Raw genomic sequence first — 12,466 nt, 5'->3', positions numbered from 1 at the left:
GGTCACAGTTTCAGGGACAGGATGACCTACCAAAGCCATCAAGTGTGTCTACGTAGAGGGGGCAGAATGCAAACTAAAAATGACTGCCTTTTATTTTTAAAGTATTTACAAAGAAATCATTCACCATCATGTCTATTTGGGTAAAGCAATAAAAAATGAAATTTCCTCTATTCCTACAAGTTCAAAAGCTTGTAATATTTATTATAAACCTATTACCCAGGGGGAAACAACTACCAGAGAAACTATCAGAAGCACCATATTCTGCAAGTTTGTATGGTTTAAAAAAAAAAAAATAGACTGCCCACATCATCATTTTTTTCCAAACTGACCATATTAAATGCAAGTTACAGGTGGGCTGACTCCACTGGACAAAGGATTCCCCAATGAGCCATTTGCTAGTTAAAATGACAAGCACTTTTGGAGCAGTTAATAGATATAGACATTTTAAACTTGGGGAAAAGTACAGACTTAGTAAATACCAAATATTTACTAGATATTTGGCTCCCATTCTAAACTCAAAGAAAAGACAAGCTAAACATACGATTGCTGTATGCTCACCGTTAGGCTTGAACACAATAAAAAAATAAAATCAATGAAGAACACAAAAGGCATTTAATAGACTAGACAGAGTATCAATGAATGTAAAAGACACGATGTATTATATGATGAATTTGAGTATAAAAACCATGTATTAGTAAAATATGACTAACTTAAAAACACAAAGCCAATTTTTGTCAAAGTGCTGATCATTCTAACTCCGGGATAAAATCAATACCCCAAAGTGACTTAAAAGAAATACAGTGTAGAGGAATAACCCAGCAATAGATAAGACAGGCACTACCAAAAACTGCAAATTGTTCTTTAATTAAATAATGCCATTCTCAAGTGATATAGAACAGTCATCTTGACAGAATTGCTTTTTGTATAAATATTCATAAATTAAAAATGTCTCTGGATATGCCAAAGAGCTGCAAATCATACCTTACAACAGCAGCTCACTGCCCATTTTTTAACAAGCACTGAAGTCCTCTTCCATTGAAAGCCATTTGTTTCTCGGGTGTAAGTGAACAACATCACTGAGACCCTTGCCTTGTGTATCTTAGGACAACGTAAATAACAACTATGCATATACATCTTAAATTGGGGAGGCCATAAAAGTTAGGACATAACCATCTTTTGATGCAATAAGAAAATAAATAAATAAAAATTAAATACTGGAATCTGATGTTTGGTATTGACAAATCAGTAGATGTCAACTTCACATATGAAGGACAGCGGAGTCTGATTTTTATTAAAAAAAATGCTCAACATGTCATGGTATTTGGGCTAAAGACCTTTAGAATATTAAGTGTTTCCTTTTTCCTTAAAGGAATATGATAAAATCACCATCAAGCTGCTATGGTAATTAATTTTAAGCTGGGGTGAAGTGACCTTTTGGTCCATGGCACAAGTTACATTTCTCACATTTCTGTCAAATAAATCTGGCGAGATTTCATGTTTATATACTACAATACACACTGACCAAGCTGTCAGTCCCTCACAGTTTTTTAGAAAAATATCTACATTTGTCCTTATGGATGTCAAAATGTTACACCATCATTTGTTTAAAAAAAAAAAAAAGATGCACATTCATACTGTGAAGTTATTAGGAAAATACTCTTGCAAGTAAACTATAGAAAGATAAAATACACTTCAAAAGTATGTGGGTTGTTTGTTTACAATATTCTATAAAGTGCAGAGAAATCCTAAGGAGAGGGCAAAGCTACCCCAGAACGAGTTTAATTACAGCAGCTTTTGCATAGCAACACTCAGAGGAAGCTGGACAAGTCTGTTTCCTCAGGAGAAGGGTGGAAGAGGGTCTTCGGATTCAGATTGTGTCTTGGCCGTAAGTCTGCTTTCTTCCGGAATGGTTGCTGATGCCAAATCTCCATTAAGTGTGTTTCCTGAACAGTGAAGAGGTCCTGTGGAAGTGATTGACAAATTCAGCGAGTACGGCTGACTCCTGGACCCCAGGAAAGAGCATCTCAGGTCTGTTCAGACAATCAAAATCCCACCAGTTTCCTGATAACCTTCTGTTTGTTTGAGAGAAACTCACTTTTCTACCACTGCCAATCATAAGGAGAAACTTCAGCATTCCCAAGATAAATTATGTAATTTCCAGAGGCAAGGATTTGTTTCGTACATTGCCAGAAGGAGGGCTGGCACACTACGTGCCATCCACCTGCTCGGATGAATTTAACCGAGCGATTGCTTTTTCAGTCTATGGTCCTGATGCTGTTAGTACCTTCCTGTGAACAGAGACTCAAAAAACAATACATGATTTCTCCAAGATTACATATTTAGTAATAGCACAGAGCCTTTCTGAACAAAGCTAGCAAGAGTTCTTACACTGGCAGTCCCCTTTCCACATGGCCCACAGGTCCCAGTGATGCTCAAGTAAACACAGCCAAAAACACAGTTTGAATTTACCTAGGCTTCCTCGACCATCCACCCACCACACCCCATTTGTTTTCTTTTACTTATATTTATTTATCTTGTTCTTTGAGACCAGGTCTCAGTCTGTAGCCCAGGGTGGCCTAGAACTCAGGACACGGCTCCAACTGACTTCACATTCACACTAATCCTCCTGCCTCAGTCTCAAGAGACACCACACCTGCTTTATTGTCTTACTTCTCTCATCTTTAAAAGCGTATGTCCAAAATGAAAAAAGCACCTCACAGAAAGAAGATTCTCATAAAATCACTTTCATGAACCAGAGTGGGAGCACAGGAGCAGGCTACACTCAGGAAGCGAAGCCAGGGGTTCAAGCCCCAGCAGTGAATAAATCAGACAAGGTGGCACCGACCTCTAATGCTAGCAGTCAGGAGGTGAAGGCAGGAGGATCAAGAATCCAGTCAACCTCCAATGCATACTTCAAGACCAACCTGGGCTACAAGATACTGTCTCCAAAAAACCCCATCAACTGATAATTTCAATAATACGTTAACATAATACACTAATCTATACACTACGCCAATTCCCTGCTTCATCAACTAAACTGTTAACTTTAGCATAAAGAGAAAGGAATTTAAGAACAACACTTCTCACCCTGCCAGTGCAGAAGCTTTAAGGTAAAGTATCTGTATGGTATGTAAGTGTGACTTGTTTGAAACAGTCCTAACAACTAAGGTAGTGAACGTCTTTGCCTTCTAAACATCTAGAAATGAGCTATATATGGGAGTGTGCTCCTTCAATCCCAACCCTAGGGAGGTTGAAGCAGGGCCACCAAAAGTTCAAGGCTGGCCTGCTCTACATAATGGGATATAAGCCAGCCAGTGTTACATAGAAAACAAAATGGGCTAAGGAGATAACTTGGTGGTTAAAGAGCTTGCTTCATAAGCAAGAGAAAGTAGCCAGTTACTGAGACTAGCTGTACTTGTGAGCTTGATTAAAAACCCTGCCTCAAAAAATGGGAGTCCCGGCAGGGAGGCAGAAGCGAGGGACTCTGAGTTGGAGGCAGCTGGTCTACAGAACAGGCCAGAAAGGCTACACAGAGACACCCTATCTGTCTTAAAACATACCAACCCCCAAAGGAAAAAGATAGAGAGTGAGGGAAGATTACCAACTCAACCCTGGGCCCCACACATGCAAATCCACACGTTTCACATACAAATACGTTAAAAAGAAAAAGGTAAGTTTTTAAAAATGTATCTCAAAGTGGCCAATGGCTCTGTTCAGAATCAGCCGCTGCAACTGTCTCTAGGTAAGTGAATGAAGGCTCTGTTTTGCCTCTCTTCAAAACCACAAAGGTTCTACCGCTTGCTAGCTCATCCCAGTCTCCGACCTGGCTATCTAGAGGACCTAATCACCATTTATTCTGTCATTTCAGTGGGGAAATCAGATCCATATTCCACACATCTGACGTCCAGTGAACTCTTGAAGAACAATCTGTTCCTTACTTGGGAACTCTCCCACATGCTCTGTGGGAGGTAAGGACTCGAAGATGTAACATTCTAGCCATGAGATGTAAGCATGAGAAGACATGGTCCTTGCAATCAAACAAGGTACATCCTGACATGCGGTGAAAGATCTTGCTCTTTAGACACAAGTACAAAGCTTAACAGAAATCACCAGGCTTTACTGAAATGACAGTCCGCTGGCTCTGAAACGAGGGGCAAAGGTCCAGGGATATGTGCTGTCATAAACAACCACATAAAATGACTCTCTTTAGCTATTTTATGGCAGGTAAATATTGTAGCATAGCTAATTTCTCTGTATATTTAGACCTTTACTTTCCTCTAGGATTCCACCTACAACTAATGATTTTTCTACAATACTTTGAAATGGAAATGTAGTGGGAATAAAAACATATTCACTAACCGTCTCTAGGAGAGAGGAGGACCTACCAACGAGATTCAGCATCCCGTGACAGAATGGGCAGGGTGACAAAGCTACTGGGAGGAGAAGCTCTGAGCAGTAGGGGACTGTGGGGGTTCACTTCCCTCTGAGGAATTCAATGAAGAGCAAAGTACAGCAGTCCAATGACACCAAGTGAAGCTTCAGTCCCAGGAACTACTAGATCCCGCTGGTGCCAGTTTGGCTAGCATGGACAAAGAAAGAAACAGAGTTGTGGAACTCACTCTCTGGGTCGTCAGGGGGAACATCATTACAAGAGTCTGTGTCCGAGTAGGTTCTGCGGCGTCGCTGAGGAAGTCGGTGAATGGTAGATGCCGGTTCTTTGATGGAGCAGCTGCTCCTGCACATCAAATGAAAAGTGTTAAGCTCTGGGGCATTAAACCGTGAGAAGAACCTTTTCTGACTGGGATGTTATGTTAAATGGCCAAGTGTGCCGGTGCATGCCTTTAATCCCAGCGCTCCAGAGGCAGAAGCAGGAGGAGCTCTGTGAGTTGGAGGCCAGCCTGGTCTACAGAGCAAGTTTCAGGATAGCCAGAGCTACATAGTAAGATCCTGCCTTGAAAAAAAATGTTTTTAGAAAAAGGCTTTAAACAACAGAGGCACTCTTCCGATGTTTAGTCGTTACATGAGCACCCTGCACTCGTTCAGAAGTCAAGTGTGGAGACCAGCGGGGCAACGTGGAATTCAGGCAGAAACTCTCAGGTCATGTCCTAAATGGGGAAGGAAGACAAAGACGTGCTTCTAGGAAGAGTGTCCACTGAAGCAGCAGACAGAAATGGTTTGCAAAATATCTAAGCTTTAAGTTATAGAGTTCACAAGTGCATATATCTAACGCCAACCTTTAATTGACAAAAAAAAAAAAAAAAGGCAGGCTGAAGGGGATGCCAACAGGATGAGAGATGTTCAGATATAAATTCACTGACAGGAGAAATGGAACAAAAAGATGGTGAAATGGAAGCTGGGAAAAACATTTTTCAGGGCTAAGTGTGCAGCTTAGTTGGTAGGGTATTTAACTAAGGTGCATGAAGTCCTGAGATTGAAGCCAGCACTGCATAAACCAGGAATGGAGGTTTGTACCCTACTCCCAGCACTGAGTGGGTAAGGGCAGGATTAGGATTAGGCATGCTGGACTGTGTAGACAGTTTGAGGCTAGCCTGTGCTACATAAGGCCCTGCCATCAAAACAAATCTGTTTTTTAAAATCAGTCTTGGAGCTGGAGAGATGGTTCAGTGGTTACACACTAGCTCAAAAAAAAATTTTTTTTCCCAGTATAAGCATGCAAACGCAGAAGCAAAATCACCTAATGGGCTTGAGAGATGGCTGAGCGGTTAAAAGCACTGACTGATCTTCCAGAAGTTCTGAGTTCAATTCCCAGCAACCACATGGTGGCTCACAACCATCTGTCATGGGGTCTGATGCCCTCTTCTGGTGTGTCTGAAGACAGCTACAGTGTACTCATAAATAAACAAAACAAAAAACAAAAACAATAAAAAAAACCCTCTAGCTGCCTAACTGCATCTCGGCTTCTGTTTTACAATGGCTCAACATTACTGTACAACCTTGCCAGATCCAAGAAAAAAATAGTATCTTTGTAGTCTTTTTACGACGTCCTTTCTAAGGAAAAAAGGATGAAATACAGTTTTGAAACCTTATACAGCTTAGAAACTTCTATCACCAAGACAAATGTTTGCTGCCAAATCACTTAGCTTCCACTGTTCTGTAAGGTTCAGTTGTTAAAATGCTTTATACCATGACAGGGCTGAATACATGTTTATAAGTTACTGGCTTCCTCTGAGAAGATCAATTTGATAAGGATTATATAATTAACAGAGAAAAAGACAAAACAATAGCAAGGTCCAGGACTGAATTGGCAGCATGGAAAAATAAATTCTGAAGAAACTTGATTTCGTCACTTTCCAGAGAACAGAGGGTAGGCCCAGCCACTGGGAGGAGGACATCAGGGAAGGAGGGGACACCAGGGGAGGAGGGGGACACCAGGGGAGGAGGGGGACACCAGGGGAGGAGGACATCAGAGAAGGAGGAGGATGCCAGGGAAGGAGAACGCCAGGGAAGGAGGAGGACGTCAGAGGAGGTGGTGGACACCAGGGGAAGAAGAGGACACCAGGGGAGGAGGAGGTCACCAGGGAAGGAGGAGGACATCAGGGGAGGAGGAGGACACTAGGGGAGGAGAATGTCAGGGAAGGTGGAGGACACCAGGGGAGGAGGACATCAGGGGAGGAGAAGGACACTAGGGGAGGAGGAGGAACCTAGGGGAGGAGGAGGATGTGGACACCAGAGAAGCACAGTGTCCCAACAGCTGGAACACTATCAGGATTCACCCGGAAGGCTTTCACTGTAACAGCCTAGCATGGAAATATGATTCTATTAAACATTGAGATAAATATCCTCAGTTGTGGACACTCAACACACCACACACACACACACACACACACACACACACACACACACATTACAAAATGTATTTACCTGCTTGTCTTTTCACTGCCCCATACTGCTTGATATTACTTCAAACCTGAGAAGCTACAACAGCCAACAGGGCGTCCCTCCAGGTTAATTCATCCACGTAGGTTTCCTTTCCGTTCTCCTTTGTGAAGCCAACCCCTGACATGAGAACTACCAGTCCTACCCCACACAGAGCTGACGTCCACAACAGCAGGCATGGGCCTGATGAACTTCCCCAGGCAGAAGACATGGTTAGCTTACCTCTCAGAACCACAGGGTCCAGGGTGGCTGGCTGAACGCTTCATCTGGAAAAGTGAAAGAGAAAAAGGCCTTAGCTCAATCTGTTGTCAGAGAGAATGATACACCTCTAAATTACAATAATTAACATAAACTTATTCAGAGAAACAGACGCCTGTCGAAGACACGTACCTTCTATAGAGGTGACAAGCCCCACAATATCAAACTTTCTTAACGATTAACTGGAAATTCCCCAACACATACCAAAAAATACTAAAATTCTACTTCTGCGTAGATTATGTGATATGTAAAAGTATAAATGGTATATACAAAACTAACCTAAGAGTCATCTTTATAATAAAAAGGAGTATCTAGCAAACCAGAAACTACTTTTTAAAAATAATTTATCTACTTTTATTTTGTATGTACTGTTCTGCCTGCATGTATGTCTGTATGAGGGTGTCAGAGGCCCTAGAACAGGAGTTACAGACAATTATGAGCTGCCATGTATGTCCTGGGAATTGAACCTGTCTCCTCTAGGAAGGGAAGGCAGTGCTCTTAACCGCTGAGCCATCTCTCCAGCCCCAGAAAATACTCTTTTTTTTTTTTTTTTTCCTGGGTTTTTTGAGACAGGGTTTCACTATGTAGCCCTGGCTGTCCTGGAACTCACTCTGTAGACCAGGCTGGCCTTGAACTCAGAAATCCACCTGCCTCTGCCTCCCAAGTGCTGGGATTAAAGACGTTGCGCCACCTCTGCCTAGCCAGAAAATACTCTTAATGACTGTCCTTTTCTCCTTCTTCTAAGGGGCACGAGTAGAGGTGGCAGTGAAGTTTCCCTCTGCCACTCATTATCAGGCAGCTCCTGTGCACCTGTGTGTGCTGCCTTCACAGAGGGCAGCAATGGCAAGTAACGTCTGGAAAGAACTCAAGAACCTAAACCTCAGATAGGTTCCTAAAGCGTTTATCCAAACAAGGATGGAAGCTTAGTGAGCAACTGCCCACCATATACATAGGCCCGATGTCCAAGCCTTAAAACTATAAATGTAAAATGACATGTTAAAAAAAAAAGTCTAAGCAGAACATGCCACAACTATGATGAACACGGAACATCATTTACAAGACCCAATTTGCCCACCAAAAAAGAAAGGACAGCATGAATAAAACAGACTATTTCAGTTTAACAAGGTGACAGGGAGACTGTTTATACTAAAGGTTTAGCACGTTTTATACACATGAACCCACATCTAACATCTGACAGCAGCTGCCAGCTGACAAGGTCCCTAGTTACAGTGGTAACAGATAGTTCTAGCCCAACAGCTGGAATGACAGGCTTGAAGACGCAGATGGACTGGGACATCCCTTTCACAGTCACTTCCCTTAGAGCTGCTCTGAGGGGACAGCTCAGCATGGTGAACGTCAGTGCTGATAACAGGCAGCGCTGAGCCTGCCTCCCAGAACCCACAATGAGTAGCTCACAACCACCTGTAACCCAGCTCCCAGGGGACCTGACACTTCAGCTTCCCACAATACGGGCAGCACGAAAGCGGTGCTCGGAATTCCTAGCAAAGAATCCCTGCTAGACTGAGACAGAAAAACCATCACTAAATCAACTGGAACTTGCCCAGCTCATCTGACCAGCTGACATTCACTGATGAAGACAAGACGTTATTGGAAGCCTTGGCCTTGACTCCTTCTCCATGACTGAGCTTGCCAGAGTGGGTAACAGGAATGAGCTGGGCCCTGCTCCCTCTGTCATCATCAGTGGTTGCTAAAACACAGCCAGGTGCCTTCCTCCTCCACAAAGAGGCTCCTAAGAACACTTCAGCGGAAACAATGCAGTGCTATCAAACCTTATCTCACCACAGGCTCCCCAGAACACGCCAGGGCAGACTTAATAGCAGGAAAGGCACAATGAGTTCACCACCCCCAGCAAAGAGTTCTCGGTGTGCAGAGTAATCAAGAAACTAACATTCTGCACCTACCATTAAGTGGCTCGGATACTTCACAGAGACCTTCTGACACAGGAGACATGTCACAGATGAAGGACCAGAGGAATTGAGTAACTTGCCTACTCAGAGAATTCAAACCCAAATGCTGACTGCGGAACACTGTTCCCACTGCAAGTTGCAAGCTTTGCTTAATAGCACCTCCCCCCCCCCCCCCCCCCCCCCCCCCCCCCCCCCCCCCCCCCCCCTGCCAACCCAGGAATTAAACCTCCCCCTATTACAAAGCTTTCAGGCAAATGGCTGAAGAGTACCTGGGCAGGCTATTCTCAGCCCCTTCAGAGTGGAGAAACCAAGGCATTCACTCTCGCACATGAGAGTGAACTCCTCACCTGAGATGACCAGCACAGACAAACAATTCAGACTACTTCCTCCCCACTCCCCATTTCCCATCTTACAAAGAAAACTATTGGTAGAAGAGAGGCAGAGAAGGTGGCTTGTGGGTAAAAGTGCCTGCCACTAAAGATTTCAGTTCAGATTTTCAGCACTCAAATAACAGCCAGGCATGGTGGTGTACAGCTGCAACCATACTCGGAGGCAGGTGGATGCCTAGAGCTCACCAGGTTCACAGAGCGACTCTGTCTCAAAAGTAAGACAGAAACAGAACAACAGAAGAACACACTTGACATTGATCTCTTATCTACACAGACAGACAGACAGACAGACACATACACACATACACTACTTTTAATTTAATGTAAATATGTTTATATTGATAAAAGGAAAAAAAGAAGAAGTTCCAACCATCTGAACAGGAGAAGGCGACACGGGAGAGACCAGGGGATCCGGATGAGGCAGTTGAAACATCTCAGGTTTAAACTTGGCGTTCGCGATCTTCACACATTCCTCGAGGGTTGTGATGAATGTATTACAGGTGGCACTGAGCAAGGAAGAGGCTTCATTCATGTTCTGAAAAGTCACACACAACGTCTGACTCATACGCAACCATGCAATCAGGCATGGCCTGAGAGTCAGCTGAGAAAATTAATTAAAGCTTATCACTAAGAAGGAAGCAAACCAAAACCAGCAGCCGTCTACTGGGTAAGATATAGATTTAGCAGGTGTTAAGCCAGCAATTCTGGAGAGGTCTAGGAGTGCCCAGCCATTAAGCTAGTCAAGGCATATCAAAATCAGCTGGTGCATGTGTGTGTGTGTGTGTGTGTGTGTGTGTGTGTGTGTGTGTGTGTGTGAATCCAGAACTCCTGGGTGGGTGCAGCATGCTCGTGACCCACTGAGAGTCAAACGGTTAACTATTCACCACTACACTGTAGAGGCCAAAGTAACTCTGGTGGTGATTTTTCATCCTAGGGAGTGGCTAAGGATGCCCCAGGGCAATACATGGCAAATCTGATTCCAAGCAAAGGGACTGGGGAAAAGGAGTACCTCTACACTGGGAGATGAATGTTTCTCATCATGGTGAACAAACTCCTGGATCGTATGAACCTGCTGCATCAGGAGGTCACAGTAGAGGCGAAGTTCAGACATTTTGGTTTTCAGAGATTCACTGGTCTCACTTATTTCTAAAAGAAACACAGAGATATAAAGCCAGATCATTTTTGTAATACAATAAAACAACCAACAGAGGCCATAACAAAATGTTTGTTGCCTAAATATGAGGACCCGAGTTGTATCTTCAGATAATAAAAGTTGGACCCAGTGGTGGCATGTAATCCTAGCACTGGGAAGTAAGGACAGGAGGGCCCCGGGCGCCTGCTGGTCAGCTTGTGTATGCCTATCACTGAGCTGCAGGAGAAGGATGCTCAGAGCTGGCTGACCAGCTCATGTACCCTATCACTGAGCTGCAGGAGGAGAAGGATGCTCAGAGCTGGCTGACCAGCTAGTGTACCCTATCACTGAGCTACAGGAGGAGGATGCTCAGAGCTGGCTGACCAGCTAGTGTACCCTATCACTGAGCTCCAGCAGGAGAAGGATGCTCAGAGCCAGCTGACCAGCTCGTGTACCCTATCACTGAGCTGCAGGAGAAGGATGCTCAGAGCCGGCAGACCAGCTCGTGTACCCTATCACTGAGCTGCAGGAGAAGNCTATCACTGAGCTGCAGGAGAAGGATGCTCAGAGCCGGCAGACCAGCTCGTGTACCCTATCACTGAGCTGCAGGAGAAGGATGCTCAGAGCCGGCTGACCAGCTCGTGTACCCTATCACTGAGCTGCAGGAGGAGAAGGATGCTCAGAGCCGGCTGACCAGCTCGTGTACCCTATCACTGAGCTGCAGGAGAAGGATGCTCAGAGCCGGCTGACCAGCTAGTGTACCCTATCACTGAGCTCTAGATTCAGCCTAAGACTGTTAGAAAAATAAGGTGGAGAGAGACTAACTTCCAACAAACCTCCAAATGTATGTATGCACGCGCACAGAGAGAGAGAGAACACCAGACAGACAGACAAATCTGGGATGGGGGAGAGGAGGAAGAGCGAACATTGCATGCATGCAAGTACATATGCATGTGCCAAGGCACATGGAGAGAACAGAAGACATCTCAGGACTTGCTGCTTCTCCTGCCATGTGAGACCCAGAAATCGCCTTCATGTCTCCAGGTCTGTACACAGCATCTCAACTCACTGACACAGCCTGCTCGCCTGAACACTGGGGGTTTTACTACACAGCGACTCCGCTCCATTCTTCCATGTGAAGCCCGCATTTCTACTCCGTTTCTCTTCTCCTCCTACATTCTTTTCCAGCTCTGAGGTTTTTTTTTTAATACATAAGCTGATAATCTGTAAAAGTTCCAATATATTAAAAATAGTTCTGAGCCAGGCGGTGGTGGCGCACGTCTTTAATCCCAGCCCTCGGGAGGCAGAGACAGGTAGATTTCTGAGTTCGAGGTCAGCCTGGTCTANAAAGTGAGTTTCAGGACAGCCAGGGCTATACAGAGAAACCCTGTCTCGAAAAACCATAAATAAATAAATAAATAAATAAATAAATAAATAAATAAATAAATAAAAACAGTTCTGGAAATGGCGAGATGGCTGAGTGGGTAAGAGCACTGATTGCTCTTCTGAAAATCCTGAGTTCAAATCCCGGCAACCACATGGTGGCTCACACCCTTAATGAGATCTGACGCCCTCTTCTGGTGCATCTGAAGACAGCACCAGAAGGGTAAGTAGACTTACTTATATATAATAATAAATCTTTGGCCGAGCGAACAGGGACTGAGCGAGTGGGGCCGACCAGAGCTAGCGGAGGTCCTAAATACAATTCTCAACAACCACAGGAAGGCTCACAGCCATCTGTACAGGTACAGAGTATTCATATACATGAAAGAAAGAAAGAAAGAAAGAAAGAAAGAAAGAAAGAAAGAAAGAAAGAAAGAAAGAAAGAAAGAAAGAAAGAAAGAAAGAAAGAAAGAAAGAAA

General features: G+C 44.1%; 1 protein-coding gene across 1 annotated transcript in view; it reads right to left on the bottom strand.

The window, feature by feature from the left end:
- Window positions 1-593: 593 nt before the first annotated feature.
- Window positions 594-12,466, bottom strand: part of Plekha3 (pleckstrin homology domain containing A3) — a 22,439-nt gene continuing 10,566 nt past the window's right edge. Inside the window, exons 4-8 of the mRNA XM_021193931.2 lie at window positions 10,482-10,618; window positions 9,843-10,007; window positions 7,120-7,163; window positions 4,620-4,735; window positions 594-1,961 (exon numbers count right to left, since the gene is read on the bottom strand). Coding sequence (XP_021049590.1) covers window positions 1,837-1,961; window positions 4,620-4,735; window positions 7,120-7,163; window positions 9,843-10,007; window positions 10,482-10,618 — 587 coding nt within the window. The 3' untranslated portion in view covers window positions 594-1,836. The remainder of the gene's footprint in view (window positions 1,962-4,619; window positions 4,736-7,119; window positions 7,164-9,842; window positions 10,008-10,481; window positions 10,619-12,466) is intronic.

The sequence above is a fragment of the Mus pahari genome, chromosome 3 (genome assembly GCF_900095145.1).
Source record: "Mus pahari chromosome 3, PAHARI_EIJ_v1.1, whole genome shotgun sequence".
NCBI classification, from domain to species: Eukaryota; Metazoa; Chordata; class Mammalia; order Rodentia; family Muridae; genus Mus; species Mus pahari.
Note: the sequence above shows the minus strand (reverse complement) of the source record. Positions and strands in the feature narration are given on the sequence as shown.